This window comes from Thunnus albacares, chromosome 16 (genome assembly GCF_914725855.1).
Source record: "Thunnus albacares chromosome 16, fThuAlb1.1, whole genome shotgun sequence".
Taxonomy (NCBI): domain Eukaryota; kingdom Metazoa; phylum Chordata; class Actinopteri; order Scombriformes; family Scombridae; genus Thunnus; species Thunnus albacares.
This window is the reverse complement of record NC_058121.1, coordinates 17,714,741-17,735,086: the sequence shown is the minus strand read 5'-3', so window position 1 is coordinate 17,735,086 and position 20,346 is coordinate 17,714,741. Positions and strand designations below refer to the sequence as shown.

The following is a 20,346-nucleotide window of genomic DNA, read 5'->3' as shown; positions in this document are numbered from 1 at the left end:
GATCTTAAAATAAATCATCATTGTTCCAAACTGGTCTTGAATTTTGAGTGATACATTTGACTTGTTGAATTTAAAGGTGCATTTTAGGAAAAGTGCTACTAGAGGTAATTATAACTGGTCAGCTTCATACAAAGGCACAATTTTGTGAAGGACTATTTTGAATACAGACTACTCTCTTAAAAATGTAATTTTGTTGTATGAGTGTTTTATTACAATAAGTATGAGTTCAAATTACTGGTGTTTGCCTTGTATTACACATTAAATTACTGCAACTGAGACTGACTGAATATATTTGCTTTGTGGGGAGGGGTCGGGGGTGGGGGTGAAATGGTTTTCAATTCATTTTAATAACGTGCACCTCTTATAGTCATGTTGCCTGATTGATGATGGGGATTAGTAGGTGGGTGGTTGAGATTTGTGGGGCCCTGCCCACTAATGTTAGGGTGATTAATTTACTCCAAAAATAGACTCTATGGAAAACAAAACAAGTATATTAATCTCAAAAAGTGATAGAGCAAGCAAAACCTGCAAATGCAGACAATACCGCTCTGTGTCATCAAGCTGTACTTATGAACCTGTTAAAAGCAGTGAACACAGGCCCCCGCTGTGATGATCGATATATTTTTCATTCTCTTCATAACACAATGCTGAGGCAAAGAAAAAAAAAAAAGGTCATAATACATTAGCATAATGCAGCCTACATTTTGCATAATGTTATTCTGCCTTCATGGCCTTAAGCAAGCACTATAGAGCAATCTCTGCAGAGCCAGCCCTGCTCTGCTGTGCCTTAGAGCTCACTGACAATATCTGCACAGCCTTCTGGCTGTTTGGAGAATGAAAACACACATCATCCAGGGATCCTGGCTGTTTGGTCGGCTTAGGTTACCAGGGAAGAGAGAAAGAGAAGTTCAAAAGGCAGAGGAGGTCAGTCAAACAAGCAAACAATGAGGTTGTTGCTAGAGTCAGTACAGATTTGCAGACAGGTCTGCATGTACAGGAAGCCACAAGTAAGACTGGGCAATATACTGATATTATATCAACATCGTGATATGAGACTAGATATCATCTTAGATATTGAATATTGTAATATCATGATATGTGTTGTCTTTTCCTGGTTTTAAAGGCTGTGTTACAGTTAAGTGATGTAATTTTCTGAACTTATCAGACTGTTCTAACTGTTCTGTTATTTGTATTTACCCACTTAGTCGTTATATCCACATTACTGATGCTTATTTATCAAAAATCTCATTGTGTAAATATTTTGTGAATCACCACCAATAATCAACCCTACAACATTGTTGCATTATTGATATTGTTATATTTGATTTTGTCCGTAGCTGCAAGCAGACCTGTCTGGGTGTGCAGGCAGGTCATTATTCATGAGATCCAAAGCGGATGACAACAGGCCACCAATCCCTCTGCAAAGCTGTCTCATGGAGCAATTACCAGAGTGTGATTATACCATTATCTTTAATTTTTCCCATAAATCCATGTATGAATTCAAATGACACTCTCAATAACCTGTGAACTAAAAGTTACAGGTCATGAAACTGCTCAGTCACTGACAGGCTTTGAATTTACTGAGCTGAATTTCATTTTAAGTAAACAGAATTTTGTTTACCAATTTTTTATCTGACTTTTAATGAGCATGTGTGTGTCTGTGTTTGTCATTTGTTCGCCACCATCCCTATAGTAGAGAGTCATAATGACTATGCATGCCTGTGCTGCTAGCTGCGCTCAGATATGTCATGTGGGGCGTAAATCCTGTCAACATGAGGCAACAGGATGACAGGTAACAAAGAGCTAATGGATGGTTTCACCACTCTGCCATGACAGCATAACCAGGACGAGGGCTTGTATAATTTATCTGTTGCCAAATTGCCTCCACAGCAGACAGGAAATGTGCCCCTGTCCACTTTCTTACCCCTTGTTCTCCATTCTCCCAACCTTTGTTTTTTAAAATTTTCTTTATTCAGATTTTATATCAGTTACTGTAAATGTTTCATACCATGACTCCTGTGTGTACTTGGAAAGCAGGTAATCATATGAGGATGGCACTGCATGAATTTTGATGTATCTTTTAATTGAACTACTTTGTACAAAGTGTCTCACGGGTTGTCACAGCATTTATTTAATTTTCTTTTTTGTGTGCGGTGCTAATACAGTATGTGGCATGTCTACAAATTTCAACTAAGCAGTATGAGCAGGAGATGATCCCTGCACATAACTCATGGTAGTAAAATAAATAATTTAAAAAAGGCTTTGCACTCAGTCCACATGTTGCGGCTGGAGAAATGACACTGAGCAAATCTGGCTAGAGGTCACAGAGCTGTCAGAGCACATTTACAGCACATTTTGTAATTTTTTAGGCTACATCCAGGTTTAGAAGAACCCTGCATACAATCCTGGGGCCTCAATTATAACCGTTGTGCATGCACAAAATGGGACTTGCCCATGTCCAAGTATGCCACATCCCATGAAAAAGTTGTGATTTATAAAGACAAACTTAACAGAAGAATGAGCACATCTGTTCGGAAACTCTGACCCAAGCGTATGAACATTTTGGAGACAGGAGAAATTGGCGATACAGATAGCAAGCTGGTGAATTGAATCTAGATTGTATTATGATTCCTCTCACACATTTCATTTCACTTCATATCAAACGTTAATTATAAATCCACTTTATCATAAACACCCAAGCCAGCAGTGTTACATGTGTTTGTGCTTGTAGTGATCCATAATTATTCCATAAACACCTTTCAGTTTTAAAAGATACAAGCCGACTCAGATCTTAACCAATTACATCTCTAATTTATTAACAAACCCCCAGAGCACAGAGGAGAGGATCGGACTGTAAGGTACTCACGCTTACACTCGGTCAGTCAGTTGTGGAGCAGCACAGCATTGCTGAAATGTCGGGATGATGCCAGGATGTGGTCGGTAGCAGGATTCTGGAAAGTCTGGCTTGCCTTTCCCTGATATTAATCCTGAATATACTGATTCCTTTTCACCTCAACCACAATAATTAACTAATGAATTTATCATCCAAGAAAAATACATCAAACATCTTTAAAGAACTGGAGAACAGAGTGGCAGCTTTTCAATAAAATCTTCTGACAGTGTGCATATATCAACAAGCACGATTTTAATGAGTTTTTATATACTTGTTGTGTGTAAAATCGCTTCAGTGAACATGACCGTGCTGTTAGGCACACAGAGCGCACTAAACACACTTTGCCTTCGCCAGTCATCCCACCTGGCACATCTTCACCACCTGCACCGATATATGGACTAAGCAAATTAGAGAAACACCTGCATGCTGGATTTTGGAGTTAAATACAGTGTTTATTGTTTTTTATATACTGAGCATGTAGTCTCATCAGTCATGTACGTGTCTATATAGATGCTTAACAAATACCAAGCGTTGAGCTTCCATGTCCCACAAGTCAATTTGAAGTGAAGTTAATCCACTGACTGCATTAACAGCTGCTGCAACCATCAGCCTCTCAGACTTTCTTCTGTTTTCAACACTGCTGCCTCTCTCCACAGGAACAACAGGTACATCAATTTGTGAGGGCTTTTGCATTGAATCCATTTATGGTTAAATGTCAAGTTGATTTTGATTTATAAATGGGAAAAACGCATGCATTCATGCTTGCGCAGTTTTATAAATCTGATTATTTTTTGGCGTACGCCATTTTGGCTTTTGTGCACATGTACACTTTTGGTTTGGATCCTATATACTGTTTTATAAATGAAGCCCCTGGTGTCTTGACTTAATTCTGGATCTTTTTTTCTTTTCCTTCTTACATAAAACAGCAATGAAAATGTTTCTGAGGCTCACTGTCCTTGGCCACATATCAAAATGAAATATTCAGTTTTCTTTACACACATTTCTTTTATATGCTTTTGAATGCATTTCATGTTGTAAGAGCTGAATTTGGAAGTAACATGCCAAATCTCTACAAGAAAAAAGTGGCTATATTCTGTCCCATTGCCATGTTATACAATACATCCAACACAGTTGGTGAGTCCATAAACACGGTACAATAAAAGGTTGTACGCTGGGAAAAAACAGATCTGAGGAGTGGAATTGCTTCAATGTATACAAGAGGACTGTCGAGAAAGGAAATTATACACCACAAATACAGCACAAACAGAAGACAGAGACACTGACCAAACTGAATCAAATGAAAGCACCCACAGAAATTAATGTTGTCTTTTCAACCATTTTATAAAGCAAAAGTCAGCAGTTAAGATTACACAAATTAATTGCTTTACACAAAGGTAAAGTATAGTGAGAGGGTCTGGATGCAGAGAGACACTACTTCACAACCAAAGGGAATTCAATTACTTGGCTGAATGCATAAGGAAAGTTAATGAGCGAATGCCATTAAAGATGCTGCATAATGCCGCACAAAATCACATTTTCAGCACATTTCCAAACCTGATATAGAATATGTATTCATGAGAAATGACAAAAAATATGCATGATGCGATCTAATCTCAAGATCTCTTGCATTTGCAACTGTGTCCAAATCATGGGGAAAAACAGGCAGTTGAAGAGGGAGACGGCAGAAGTCATTAGGATTGGTGGCCCTTTAATAGTCTCTTCTCACTTAATTACATTTCAACAAAAGATGATGCATGTCACTTTGCATAAGAGTCATCAGCAGGTCATCTGGCCCCTTCCTGTCTGTCATAAGGCCAGTCAACATTCAGTCGCACCCTCTGCATCCTAATGCTGCATCACTGCAACACATACGCCTGGTCTTTACCCGTGCTCCAGATGGTCATGTTAAGTTATGCCGGGGCAGGAGCCTGTGGCCCCAGATGTGACTAGGGTGTCGTCTTAAGGGTTTATAATCTATCAGGCACTGTGATAGACTGCTACCGAAAGGGTTGGCTGGTAAAAAGAAATACAAGCTTTACCGTGCTGTTAATAAGACCTTGTGATTTATACAGTGACTGAGCTCAGCAGCCCTATGAGGTCCAACACACTCAGGAACCTCAGAGGGACACTCAGTCACAGAGTGTATGATCACAATGAGCAAGAATCACAAGAGCTTCATCATGATGCAGTCCTCTCAAACATGTATTAGAGTTGTTGGGGGGAAATGCTCTACCTGTGTTGAATTAATGAACAAAATATCTGTTTGTTTTGTTTTGTTTTTTTTTTCAATTACCCCGTGGCCTCTTGTTGACAGGTGTGCAATTTCAGATGGTGTAATGAGACTACAATGGAGAAACACTACAAATCACGTTCAGTATTCACATCGTGCTCTGTAAGCAGGTTGAGCTGCACTATAAAGACTGTGCCGAGAAGCAAAGAAATCAGTAATGTGATAGGACAAAAATTACAACAAATTCTCGCCATATGAGGCCACAATACCTTTTGTATATTCCATGTTATTTTAAAAACATGTGTTCTTTGAAAATGGTAAAAAAGCTTTTTGTCTCTTTTAATCCAAATAAGGTCAACACAGAAATCAGGTTAAAAAAGTATTAAGCTCAATAAATTACAAATTCAAGTAAAACGTACTGGTTGCAGAATCAAATGCAGATAAAACACAGTAGACAAGGAGCAGCATGATGCAATATGCAATAAAAAAGCAGCTTAGCTAACACTTGACCTACAAGCTACAGTAAAGAATGGACTGGATTAAATGACTGGATCTAAATATTAGTAAAATCTACAATTTTGAGATGGAACATACTCATGCAATCATCCCTCCACACAGCAGATCCAAAGATCCAAAATCCAAAGATTTCAAAAACAGTATAACAGAAACATTTTCTTTCTTGTTGTTTCTTTCCTGGACTGAGATTGCAGCTGCTTTAGAGTGAAGTGGCTGACATCTATAATTTAGCAGGTTTTTGATCGGCCTTTGCCTATAGCCGTTTAATATGGGATATGACAAGGCTGTATTTCATATTCACACTCAATGAGAAGGTGTCGAATCAGACCTGCTAGACTAACAGAGGGACAGAATGTACAGTATAAGGCTGAGAACACGGTATTGTAACTGACCACCGATTATACATTGCAAAAACAGCCTTGTTCTTAGTTTATTTTTGAATTTAAGAAAATCTAAATCCAACAGACTGGTGGACAATCATTACATGTCTGTCCCCTAAAAAACTGCTCAGATTTGTAACATGTAATGCCCCAAAGGGCTGATATTACTCAAAACTCAATGCATTACAGAAGCCTCTTTCTCATTATTCACTTTTTAATACTCTGAGCTGCCATTCAGGCAAGGATTAAAGAAACACCAGTGAAGTTTGGCAGGGAGATAATACTGTGCTGCTTTATTCCTCTTTCAGGAACTTTATTCCAAACCAAGAATAAGGAAATTCCTCTAGTTTCTACCAATAATTAAATGTCAGAAACATGTCTTACATACATCGTGTTCTCTCTGTAAACTATCGGGGCAGTTATTCAGATAGCTAGTTTGGCATTCAAATTTGAAACAAAGTTCATATATGGTTAAAAATATGCAGATAAAAAAAAAAACATAAGAATGTAGTTTCATAAATGTACAGCTAGAGAACCACATCCATGATTCGTGCTCCAAAATACAGAGTAAATGCAGATTTATTTTGGATTCAACAAACAGTGTGTATAGTATTGCGCATGGGCCAGCATTGCAACCAAGTGGCAAGCTCCTGAAGGTCCACAAGGTCTGAAAAGTTAAGCTAACGTGGAAGTGCCTTAAACCTGTATTCTTTCTAATGGCCAGCAGGGGGTGACTCCATTGGCTCCAAAAAGAAGTCCGATTGTATGGAGGTCTATGAGAAAATTACCCTACTTCTCACTTAATTTATTACCTCAGTAAACATTTTCCTAATGAGTTTATGGTCTCAATCACTAATTTGAAGTCTTCATAAATACAGCATGATGTTCATTTAGTAAATTATGGTCCTATTTAGAGTAAAATAGATAAAGCAGGGTATGCTTTAGGGCACAGTTATGTTGTGATTGACAGGTCGCTACCATGGTGACTTGTCAATCATAAGATAACGCTGGTTACGTACGTTACATATCATAACCCCAGATTAGAATAGGAGTATTGGCATGGCTGTTGCTGTTTTAGTGTGTTTTCAGTTCATGAGAGTTAATTGTAACATTTTGATCGTCTAAAAAAAGTTTTGTTCAGTGTTTGGTACATTTTACATTTTGTTTTAAGCCTGTCTTTCGCTATCCAAAATTAGCATTAGCATTATTAACTATAGACAGTAAATGCACCGTGCCAATCAAGCTAGCAGGGTCAGCTCCATCCTCTCGTCCAAATATAGTCTCTTCTGGCTCAAAAAATCCAAGATGACAATGGTCAAAATGCCGAACTCGAGGCTTCAAAACAGGAGTGATGTCATGGTGACTACATTATTTATTTTTTTTTACAGTCTATGATTGCAACACAACATTCTATATACACTGTGTCCAAATTTAGGGGTTGTATCCTCTGAAGGACACAACCTAGAGGACCTGAAGGCTGATTGTTCTAGACACAGAGACCAAAACTTGCTCATATGTGGACCTTAAACTGTCAGACACCTCTTTGCACCTTTATTGTGGACCAAATCTCAAGAGAATTTTCAAAAATTCCCCCACCACTAAAAAATGTGGTTTGCTTCTTGTTCCTACAGATGTTTGAGCTTCACTGTGCACAACTAGAAGGCTGTTGTCATCTGCCAAAAGGGAAAAATTAAAATCTGAGTTCAAGGGGTGGGCCCACAAACAGGATTTGTGACAACTAGTTTGGAGCCAGTCGTGGTCCAGTATGGAACTTAGACGAGTGTGGAAACTTGAAATCTCCAGTGCACAAACACTGAGAATGGACATTACAGTAAAGTGGGAGACATTTGTGCCCAGCACTTTTGAAATCAACAATATTTACATATTCTGAGATTTTATATGAGGGAGAACGAGGAGACGATGTTTGAAGGATTTTAAGGAGGTATTTGAACTTTTGTGGCGGAAAAAACATATCAGAAAACAATTTATTATTTAGAGTAGAGTATTTTTATATGCCTTACAACATGTCTGGGTTGGCTCTTTAAATAGAGTTCTTTGTGCTCAACCCATTTAGGGCTTAGGGAGAGAATGGACAAATGTGGTCATTTGAAGGACATATTTGCCAAAGATGCATTGTGTGTCTTTCATAATTTCCTCTGTGCAAGTAAAGAATGTCCAAGTAAACACTGTTTAAAGTTTAAGGACTTATTTATGAAAATAACTCTCAATTAATTACTTTTCTGAGTAGCTTTAATAATCATTTATTATTCTCAATTATCAGAACTCCTCAAGGGCAAGTCTGTTTCATTTTCTCCTTCCCTTGGACCCAGCCCCCTCGCTTTGCAAGAGGCCGCTTGCGTGACGTATGGTGCTATGTGTTACCACGTGCCAAGGAGAAGTGAAGGAGGGCACATCAAATGATTATTGAAATGCACTGACTCAGACTGAATGGCCCTTTCATTACTGTTCCATCCCAGTGAGCAATAGAGATATCAGCAGACTGCCAGCTGAGATGGTTGGCATACCTACACTGGGCATGTCTTCATCTAGCGTTGGACAGCACATCACAGGCTGTTATAATGGTGTGATACTGTAGGACTTTTGGTATTAATGTAGTTGTGGGTGCACAACAACTGTCTACATTAGCAGCATTAGCATGGAGAAGAATTTCGGTGTTTGCTGAGCTTGCACAGAGATATCATCAGCTTTTGCAAGAATATTTTTGGTGCTTTATATCATATTTGACATCTTTAACAACAAAGAGTGAAAATTTTTTAAGGAGGATAGTAGAATTTTAAGATCCTTTACATAATTTCATTTCATTTTTTTTTTTAAAGCAGCTGAAATTAAAATTTAGAGAATAATATGTAATTTTGGCTGGAGTTTCACTAAGGCTGCCTGTGGAAAATCTTTGACATTTCATACATGACTGAATATGTAAGAGTAGGTTAGCAATATGAGCGCAAGTGTAATGTTGAGATTCCTCTGACAAAAAAATAATCTAATTATTCATTTTAATTAAGTTTTTTTCTGTTTTTGAGAAGAGTGACAGAATTGATTAAAGAGCGCTTACCTAATCTTCAATTAAAGGTATTTGTGCTTGTTTGATGCTTGTGCTTTAGTTTGATTAGATGTCTGAGTTTGATTTGATGATACTGATTTATGTGATCCAGACACGACAGTAAAGGACTTATTTCTTCTTTTTACAGCATTTATTCAGCAATAAAGTGATATCTTCTGACATGTCATAATTTCCATTACGTTTCCAGAGTCACAGAGTGCAGCTGACGATTTCTGTATCTCAGATAGACACACCAAACCATGGGACAAATATCCCCTGTTAACAGAGGGGAGCCAGCTTTCAAAATCCATTGGACAGACTCGCTTACTGCTGAATTGAAATGATCCAAGAGATCGGTTTGTCATTTACTGCTAAATGAGAAATGGGATGTCTCTGAAAGATTTCACTAGAATATATGACACAGGCTCATATTGAGTGCTGGACCCTTCAGAAAAGGAACAATATATGTGCACTGAACTGGAGCATGACTACATTTTAGATTTAATGAAGGCATAAGCGCTCATGTCCCCTTCCAATCAAACCTGGTTTGATCTAAAATGCTGCAGAGGTGAGGCAGCGGGCAGTTGGAAATATATTTATTTTAAAACTGATCTCTCTATTGATTTCACACCCACGGCTGTGATTTTAATGCTCCCGTGCTGGAAATGAGCATAAAATCAGAAAAGGTGAGAGGAAGCCATTTTTATTGAAATGTTGCACAGGGGCAAGACTACCACATGTTCAAATTATTTGCATATGAAATGTACTGATAAATGCAAATTTCATGCACTGGAGATGGTGTAACAGATGGCAGACAAATAGAAATGGTGGGTCTTATCCCTAGATCAAGTGTTATTTTTTATCCAGGTGAAAATACATGAAAGTTTTAATGGACCAAGATATCCAGGGACACCACAGCTGAGGAGCACTGTCCTTAATGTTATAATCCTTACATTTATTCTGCAATAGCCATTACATGTATTTACACACATTAGTTAACGTCTCTATATAGTAGTTTGGATTGTCAGTGGTGGAGTCTGCAAATGCCACGCTGGATTCAAATGGTGTGCACATGCACAAGGGACTCAGTAAACGTTTCATGCACGTACTGGAAAGAATTTGAAAGACAAGAGCTGACGCTTGTGCATATTGCATGTAATTTGTGCACATGTGACTATATTACATAATTACATAATGATTTAATCCCAAAGAGTTGAACTGCTGGTCAGAAGCTGAAACATATTTGGGTTGGAAAAACTATACCTACAGCTATTTACAGTATAAAGAACACAAGTTGCCATCAAGTAGTCATCTTCTTCTGTTGTATTTCTGACAGAGTCAGACTCATCAATAAAAGTGTCATTTCAAACAGAACTTTGGGACTTAGCATTACTACTAGTAACCACAGGTGTCGCTAAATCAACCATAAGTGAAATCGTAAGGATTGTCACTTTAAAGTGAGCTAACAACAAACATGTCTTCATGACACCGAAAAAACGGCACTGGAGCCAGGTTAAGAACAAGGTAAGCCAGTTCTTGCTGGTTCAACCACATCATTTTGATCTGAAATCTGAGTGTGCCACCATTACTTGCAGGAATGAGTGTTTTAAACTAATATCCAGACCTTGGCCTGTCTTGTTCTACCACATTATATTTCCTGGAACAACACTCTTACAAATCAATTAATTAATCCATAAATAAATAGAATAAAAGTAATTAATTATTTGATATTTTAATGGACAATAAAAAGAGCCACTTACAGGGGTGGGGCCTCTGAGGGAGACTGATTTGCTTTGTTTTAGCATGAAAGTCTAAATGACTCAACAAATCCAATAGCTAATAGGAAAAGGAAAAGCAGCGGGGAAATGCAAATGAATAAATGAATGCACAATTAAAAGCTACATTCTTAATTCAGTTCAGTTTGCGAATTCACTTCTTTATTTTTCTTTTTAAAACTGCATTTTCAAATAGATTTTGAAATTCCATTATTTATATAGGAATTAATTAATGTACTTTTAAATGATGTACTAATGTATTGACTATTTTAAAGTTGTTTTTGTTAATCCCTTTGTAATTTGAACAATTTATTGATGGATAATTACTTCATTTGTAAATTCATTTCATAATTCCTCTTTTTATTGCCCATGAAAATATCAAAAAATGAATTACTTTGTAATCTAGTCTATTTATTTAAAGATTAATTAATTGATTTGTAAACTAATTTATTTATTCTTGTTTTTAATTGTACAATTAATCATTAATTAAAGAAATGCTTTATTACTATTTCCGTGACCCTTGTGGTCCTCCACAAGTTTCAGGCCAATGCCACACTAAGTGGTAATAAATCTGAAAACACTGTATATTATGAAAATCTCCACACTAGCATGTTTAGGTTAGGCTTCTGTTGTCAGACAACTAAACAAGAATAAAGTAGTGATTTGACCACGGCTCATACCTGTTAGCCAACAATACTTCCAGCACCGAGAATATTGATCAAATCACTATTTCATGCTTGCAAAAGTCTGGCAGCATAAATTTAAACACAGGTTTACTTCAGATCTGCTATGCTGGCATTTAAAATGATGGATCACAGTGTAGACGAGAGCCGGCTTATGTAATTTGGTTAAAACATGGATGCTTTTTCAAATATTCACCTGCCAGTGAGCAGAGAGACCAGGAGGGAGCCGGAGACACAGGGAGGTCATCTTGGCAAACCTCCAGTACTTACTGTACACTTGTTAGGGTTGGAGTTGATAAGGAGACGGATGTGATTTTCATGGTTGTCCAGCAACAGAGGCCTCGATCATGGACAAACTCTGCTTTCGTGTGTGCTTTGTTGACCTCTGAAGGCAAAATTCTCTTTTCTTTAATCTTCTACATGGATATTAGAGTGCAGAACTGCGACCTTGCAGCTGGGAGCAATTCAATGCTCTCTTTAAGGGCACTTCAGCAGGGCTTCTACATGTCTGCTAACTAACAGCACCATTGTATTTCCAATACTTTGCTCAAAGAGAATAAAAATAAGGTAATAAAAAAGAGGAAGTGAGAGGCTAAAGGTGGTTGAGAATATACAGATATTGTAAGTCTCTTGTGATTTAAGGAAATCAGAGGAAAAACTAATAAAGGGAACAGCTGCGGTGATGTAAGACACTTGACACCAAGAATACATCTAGTAGACACAATTTTGCTGTCTCTTAACAGGAACTGATAATTGGATGTTTTGGTTTGTTTATTTTGAATATACAGCTAGTCCTGAGCTCTAAATGTGTTTTGGAGAAACAATGCGAGGTTAAATCACAATGGGAATGCACATTTTTTCAAGTAATATCATTAACTATTATAGTACATTAGAAGTTGGGTTGAAGGTGGGGAAATCAAAACAAGAGAAATTTGAATTTAAATCTATCTAATGAAATTTCTCTCCCACTTTACTGATCCTCCTCAGAGGCTACCTGATATTTATCCATACACTTCAATAATTCGAGAGTTTGTGCTTTATTTAATAAAGCTGCTTAAAAATAAAATACAAAACTTTATTCCATGGCAGTAGTTTCTCTCTTTTCTCTTTGTATTACGAGTTCTTTAAACACCTTGCTTTTGATAACTGCAAGTTAAAGGGAAACCAAAATGAGCACATTTTGTGCTGTCTGGAGTTAATGACCTTTTTATGAATTGGTGAGGATTTGCGGTTAATTACACAGTTTCCCATATTGTCTGCAACACCTGGTGAGCAGTGGCATTTCCCACAATACTAAAAATGTTTATGTCACTTCCTCAAGCTGAGTCTTCCTCCAGTTCTTAACTGATCTCTTCAATCACAGAAAGCATCTTTGTGTCACAGGTATTGTTATGTGATTAGTAATATTATACTGAATTGACATATTTGCTGCTCTATCAGCATGTGAGGGAAATATTTGCTTTAGTTGTTTACTGAGCTTCTGGAAAGCTACCGTACATAATCAGATTTATTTTCACTATTTTCTCTCATCTAACTGCAAAGTGCTGATTTTCAGATAGGATGCAATAATATGCATTTGCAACAGCTATATTGTTGCACATCGCAGGATTATGATGCTTATGGATTAGACATTATATAAGATGCAGATTCAGTTGAGCAACGTGATTGGTGAAAGACATCATTTTTAGGGACACTAAGTCTTCTCTTGCTCAATACCGTTGAGCTGAATCAGGCAAAAGCAATTACACCTTTCTGATTCTTTTATTAAATCAATACAACTCACTGAGCAGGAGCTGCATATAAAGAGAAACAGACAAGAAAATGTCTACACAGTTGAGATGTAGATTGTGAAGAAGGAGCAGGGCTTAAATCTCTGAAAGAATTCCCAATTATTTTGTATATTGCTACAGTATTTTGACAAAAACAGCAGTGTACATGCAGTGATAACAACATACAATCTTTAACGTTTGTGATTCGTCACCACCACACACACACAATACTAGCAAATGTCGCCATCTCGGGTATCATTGCTCTCAAGCTGACACTGAATCATGATGTTGCACCAACCCAAATTACTGTCATACTGTACCTTATAATCAAAGCAAAAGCATGAAGTATCACTGCTGTGCAACAACCACCTTTTTCTTCAAAAGCAGAACTTCCTCCACACAACCGTACAGAACTGAGACTGTACTAGAAAACCACTTTTTCTCTATATGGAAAAAAAACTCACTTGACTTTTCAAGTGAAGGTTTCTCGGGAGGTAAATATAGTATTCTGCACAGATGTATTTTAAACATTTCATAGGAACAATTATGGTGAAATACAGTATGTTAACTAAACAAATCCATCTCTGAGTCTGCACACAGGGGTGATGGTTTTTCTGAAAACTACTGAACTACTGAAAACTATACTTCATCCTCAACCCCTCAGGAGCAAAAAACAAAAAACAACAACAAAATACATGATGAACTGGTAAATAAGGAAAAATGAATAATGACTCAGACTCAGGTTACAAAATACATGTACATCTTGTATGGTACTGTCTTGTTAAATGTTGAACAGTTAGAACACCAACAAGTCTGTGCATGTCAGTGGATGGCATTTCTTCTCTCAGGTCTTTACATTGTATCAGACTGTTGGCAGGGCGGTAGAGACCACACTTAGTGGCATCAGTGGTCTACTGCTGGGAGGCTACATAATGAGTCCCACTGTGCATTTTTCTCTTTACATCTCGAAACTGTCTGTGAAGCCTGGTGATGTTTTTTTTTGTGCCTGTTCATTTTGGAACAGGAATCGTGTGGAGAGATATGAACAATATGGTAATGTGTTGACTTAACCTGTGAACACCTAAGAGGAGCTTCCAGTCTAACTCTTGTTTTCTTTTGAATGCAGCTTAGTTTACAAGTGAAAAAGATTTTAACAAAACTTCAATTTTTCTGAGTGGAGCTGAGGAAGTTCTTTTCACCCATGACTATTTCTGTATCCGCAATATGAAATGCACTCTGTCTTTCTGCAGAGTGAGCCCCCTAGCTATGTGTACCCGTGTCACGTTGCATTTCAGCAGCTACATGTTTATCACAGGAATCCAGGTTAATTCTAGTGGACTCGCGGGCGTGTGGCTCTCAGTCCATTAGCTCCTGCGGGACACTGGTCAAACTCAACACCCTATTCTGCCTGTCCAATTCCCTAAATCCTTTGGAGGGCTTTGTGCTATTGGCCGTGCTGGTTGAGAGTGAAAATACTGTAGTTAATGCTGTAGTGCTGTAGCACCTAATATCCCTGGGCGAGGCAGGCATGGCTGATTTATTATTATCTAACAATGTATTTTAGTTGGGAATTGAGGCCAAGGTCAGTGGATCTAACGGGATTTGTGTTTGGTAAAATGTCACTCTGATCCAGGCATTGAGCCCAATCCTTTGGTGTGACGATACAAGTGTACACACACCACAGGAATACAAGCGTGCTGCCTCTTTCTCTTGTTTAACACAAACACACTACAGGTGGCTTGTGTTAGATGGATATATCAGCCTGACTAAATATCACAAAATCTGGCTGTCTGCAGCTGATCTCAATTAAAAATCCATTCAGGCCACAAGTTTCTTCCTTTATTCTACACATGCATTTTCTTTCTTACCTCGTACTCCACATACTCTTCCTCCTCCACCTCATAGGAAACTGTTTGGATCTTGATGTGTTCGCCATCCTCCAGCAGCTTCGCCTGGGGGTCCTCCGTGCCAGGCGCATCCGGCCCCGCTGTGTTCGACGCTTCCTTCGCCTTCTTCTCTGTGAAGGTGGTCTCGCAACACTCACTTTTGTATTCCTTAGCCTTGATGCTGCCGCTGTCCTCCTTGTACAGGATGAAGTTGGGCCTGTAGAAGGCCTCCACTGCCAGATGCAGTGAGGTGGCATCCAAAAGCTGCTGAGACTTCATCTTTCCGTTGGTATTGTAACCTCCTCCACTCACAACATTGCCATTACTCACCTTTCCACCTCCTCCTCCGCCCTCACCTCCACCTCCGCCTCCGGCAAAGTAATTAATAATGTTCTCCTGGTACTGGTTATTAGGGAAGTCTCCCCCATAACCGTTGACCATGTGCTTACTGTTTTTGTCCAACAGCGGGTTCTGGAGCTCACTGAGATTCTCCATAGCAGCAGGGGTCAAAAGGTGAGCGAGTGGAGCTTCTCAGTGATTTTTAGCTCTAGCGAGGAATTGGAAGAGTGACTGGTGAAACAGGATCCTCAATGTACAGATGTCAGTGAAGATAGTAATGGCATTCAGCATTCAGCACTCTTAGATCTACAGAGGAAAGAAAAGCAATGCAAAGAGGGAGAGTTTTTAGCTTCAGTTTAAAAACTAGAAGGAAATTTTTATTTGATATCTACCATCAGGTAAGAGCTTCCCAAACACTTTCTCACATCAGATCAAAGTTCAGCTGTCATTCCCTCAGCAGCAACAACTTTTATGGCATCCCGCTTGTCAAGAGCTGCACCCTGCAGATGATTCAATTAAGTTTAATTTGCTTCCTCGCTCCAGACACATAATGTAACGCACACACGCATATACACATCCCAGAGTAGTAACAGTTACTACTCTACATCAAAGCATTGCCATCCAGCTTAGCATATTATCCTTCACCATCTCCATGTGTGTGTGTGTGTGTGTGCGTGTGTGTGTTTTGTGCCCTTAATGTGATCGTTATCGCTCCATTGTTTGGGTCTTATTAGATGTCATCAAGGTGGCATCAGCCTCACTGTCTGAAATGGATCAGCTGAGGCCTCCTACACATGCTATAAAACTCAGAGGGCTGTAATCGTCCACATCTGAGTAAATCAATGGCTGTCATTTATGCTTAAATTAGTTTGACACCGTTTGCAAATATTCGTTACAATATAAATATATGATAAAAGTTCAAAAAGATTAAGAGATTAAAAAATCTTTGCAAATAAACATCATACCCCTTAAAGGTGCAGTGTGTGATTTAGTGGCATCTAGCTGTGAGGTTGCAGATTGCAATAAACTGAATACCTCTTCCGCTCCCCTCCCAACCTTCCAAGCATGTATGGAGAATCTATGGTGGCTGCAAAAATCACGAAAGGCCCTCTCTAGAGCTAGTGTTTGGTTTGTCCATTCTGGGCAACTGTACAAACATGGCGGTGCAACATGGTGGGCTCCATGTTAGAGGACCCGCTCCCTATGTAGATATTAAAGGGCTCATTCTAAGCTAACGGAAACATAACAATATCTTCAGGTGATTATACACTAACTAAAACATATTTATGAATATTATATTCCATTTCTGCCAAGTCCGTTCTGCTAGATGCCACTAAATTCTACACACTGCACCTTAAATTATGTTGAGTCTGCCCTTTGTACCCCTCCAAAACATAATAAATATACAAACATCATAAATATGGCTGGTTACAGCTTTTACAAGCTGCATCAGTAAGCTGTTATCGATCGACATGTTTATAATACTGATGCCATCAATACAGTAGAGTGCTAATATTTTCTTTGGGTGTTGCTACCACAGAGGACAGACTGAGCGCTCGCCACCAGATTAATAGGCCTCAACTGTCAATGTAAGATGAAGCATCTACTCTGCATTTAACTATCAAAAGTATCAAAATCAAATTATACACGTCTTGCCTTCCTGGCTATTTCAACTCTGCAAAAATAACCCAGAATCCTCTGCTTCTCAGATGTCACCCTTAACCTTTGTCTGATTAATCTGCTTTTAAAGTAGAAATGCCAAAAGCAGATTAATTCTTGGGGTCCTGATCCCAATTGTGTATGGCTGGCTTACTGCAGCATTTCCAAATGTGTAAAGAAAAGGTATTTCCAATTGAAAACAAGATTACACATGAATCAAATTGGCATTGCAGCAATGGGATATGGATAATAGCCTGCTGATTCACCATTTAATAACTTGCACACTAGTGGCTCATGTATTTACCTCTCATAATTCACAATCAGCAAACAAAATATTAATATTTATTTTTTCTTAACCTTTACATTCTGTGACATGCATTTACTTGAAACAAATAAACATTCGGTATACATTAAGGATGTACAGAGAGCCCAGTATTTGTATTTGTATCTGTATTTGTTGAGGCAGTACATTTATTTGTATTTGTATTTGAATAAAAGTGGAAATAGGTGTAACAATCCTGTTTTTGTTTTTACAACACTTCTAATTTTAGGATATTAGAGTGTTAAAATAAATGTTCTTCAATAAACTATTTGGCAAAGGAGCGTTCCCACTCTGGGTCTCCCAGACCATGGACGACCGTGCTGGCCACTCAGCCATAGCTCAGCTCCACCAGCCATACAGACCTGCAGGAGAGAGACGGAGACAGCAATGTAACCTTGCTACGCTACAAGTCCCGACTTGCACATCGTTATTTGACATGTTTTTTTTTCTTCCTGAAAACAATTTAAAATATTTGTACAAAATAAATATTCGTAAAAACCCACTATTTGCGCTATCATATTCGGATTCGGCCCCACCCCTAGTATACATGGCCTTCCACAGGAGGCTTAAGAGTGTATTGTAACTTTTTATTTATGCACTAATACTCTGTCCTATAAAAGACCTCAGTGTTAATCTTTCTTTTACAAACATATCGTTTCTTACTCTATTTAGGTTGCAGTTTTTTGAGTCTCTCTAAATCTTTCTTTCCCTCATTTACCTCAATGTAGATTTTTTTGTTTGCATAACTCTATGTTTTCTGCCCCATGAATAAAATACAAGCCCCGCGCTCCCAGGCTTCCTGAAGCTCAGTAAGCACCGGACAGCCAACAAAGTTTTCATGGTTCCTCCCTCTTGGACATCCTCCGTCTGAATACGCTGACATTGTTGTTACACACCAGCTCACCCTTTGGTCCGTGTATAGCTCCGGGGATCATAGACTCATGCAGTTCTTCAGTAAAACTGTGAGTATTTTGATTATGATCAAATTCTCATGAAAAACAAAAAATGAGCTGCTGTGCTGTGGTTGTTATCTGTTTAAGATACTACTGCAGTGTGTTTATAAACTGCTGCTATCCTGGGTCAGGACAATTGCTGACCCAGGTTCAAGCCCCATGGCACGCCCATAGTGTCCTTCAGCAAAATACTGCACCTCTGCCAACTCCAGGGGTGACCATTCGATGCTGAAAATTAGCAATGACCTCAAAAGTGGGGGTGAATGAATAATCCAAACTGATTTAAATGTGGACATGTACATCTATTTTTTTCAAATTTGTACTGCTCTCTACAGTATTTGTTCCAATTGGTGTCAAAGACAACTTTTACATAACACATGCTTGTGTCCTTGAGTTTTTAAAATGTCAGAAAGAATTTACTTTCAAAGGATATCCACTTAAAGTAATTAAAGGGGCTACAAATAGCATTTTAACATCAATAAATCACTGCTGCATTAATACTGAAGCAGCGCTTTGATTGCCATAATCATGTGAGACAGACTGTAAGAGGATAAGCAACTTCTACAACTTCTTAGATTTGATGATGTAGGTTTGCAGGAAATCTGCTGAGTTGCTTTTAAAGTTTTAAGGGATATTGGTTAACAACACAAAAAAGGATGATAATCTTCCAAAAAGCTAAAAGAAGCTTAAGATTTCAGAGTTTCTCTTAATGTCAGAGCCTGAGGTTTTTCAAAAACACTAATGGATCAGGTATTGCAAACAGATCAATGCTAATGAACTGAAATTCACTCCGACATCGTTTGAGGAAGCTGATACAGTGGCTATCATGCATATAGGCATAATAAGTATCCTTCTAAGTGCTTTCCCTGCTTTTACCAATGTAACACTCCTACTCTGTACATAATGCTACAAGCTGACAGTGGATTACTTTTCGTGTCATTTCTTGGGGACACACTGAGAAATCTTTTTGGTGTTGACATGCTCCCAAATACATTGCAGCTGTGTTGTGCTGTGCAGTGCAGAGTAGGCTTTTTTTGGCAAATGGGAGTTTAAGTGTGAATAAGCTATTTCAGTGCAAGCTGAGCAATGTAGGACACCTCAGAATCAGTGGTGATGAATGTCATAGAAATAACCATGGTTCTGTGTTTTTGTACACATTTGTTTGTGGGCGTTTGTGTTTTAAGCATGAACAGCTGCAAGTAACTATACATGTATATGAGTGGGTGGATGTGTTTAGAAGAGTAAGGGAGAGTAACAAAGAGACAGAAGGAGAAAAAGGGGAAAGAAAGAGAGAGATCATACTTATATGTGATTCTTTGGCTGAGTGCATTTGGGCATGTTGGTTGACAGCAGCAGCTGGGAGGTATAAAGAGCTGGGAGGTACGGCTGAAAGCGAATGAGGCAGAGCAACGCTGTGGTGAGGAAAACAATTCAGTAAGACAGAGATGGCACCGGTACAGGCCTGTGTGCCGTGCTGCAGTGCTGCTTTGTAAGAGAGCCCAGAGGTGTCAGACAAGGGGCTAATAGATTAGTGAACAACCTGTAAGCATCCAGGTGCGGGAGGGTAAGAATGAGAGCATGGCATTGCTAACATGCCAGCCACGCTGATACGTCTGTGTGCTTCAACCCCATTAGACTCCAGTCAGCACACTCTATTTCCCTGTGTCAGCCCATTGCCAATCAACCTCAGACCTCTGACCCTGAAGCTGAGAGCTGGTATTATCAGCCAGGCCCCGAGGCCAGCGTGGCGAGATGCAGCTGAATACCAATGTGTCTTATCTGTCGCCCATGTTTACCAACCCATTCCATCCAGGTTGTGTCTCTCACAGCTTTTCCTGGATACCACATGTGGAGATTTGTTCACTGGATTCGACAACAAC

General features: G+C 38.7%; 1 protein-coding gene across 1 annotated transcript in view; it reads right to left on the bottom strand.

Moving 5' to 3' along the window:
* syndig1l (synapse differentiation inducing 1-like) overlaps window positions 1–20,346 on the bottom strand; it is a 36,123-nt gene that overhangs the window by 13,897 nt on the left and 1,880 nt on the right. The window contains exon 2 of the mRNA XM_044330043.1: window positions 15,176–15,838. Within this exon, the coding sequence (XP_044185978.1) occupies window positions 15,176–15,688 (513 nt within the window). The 5' untranslated portion in view covers window positions 15,689–15,838. The remainder of the gene's footprint in view (window positions 1–15,175; window positions 15,839–20,346) is intronic.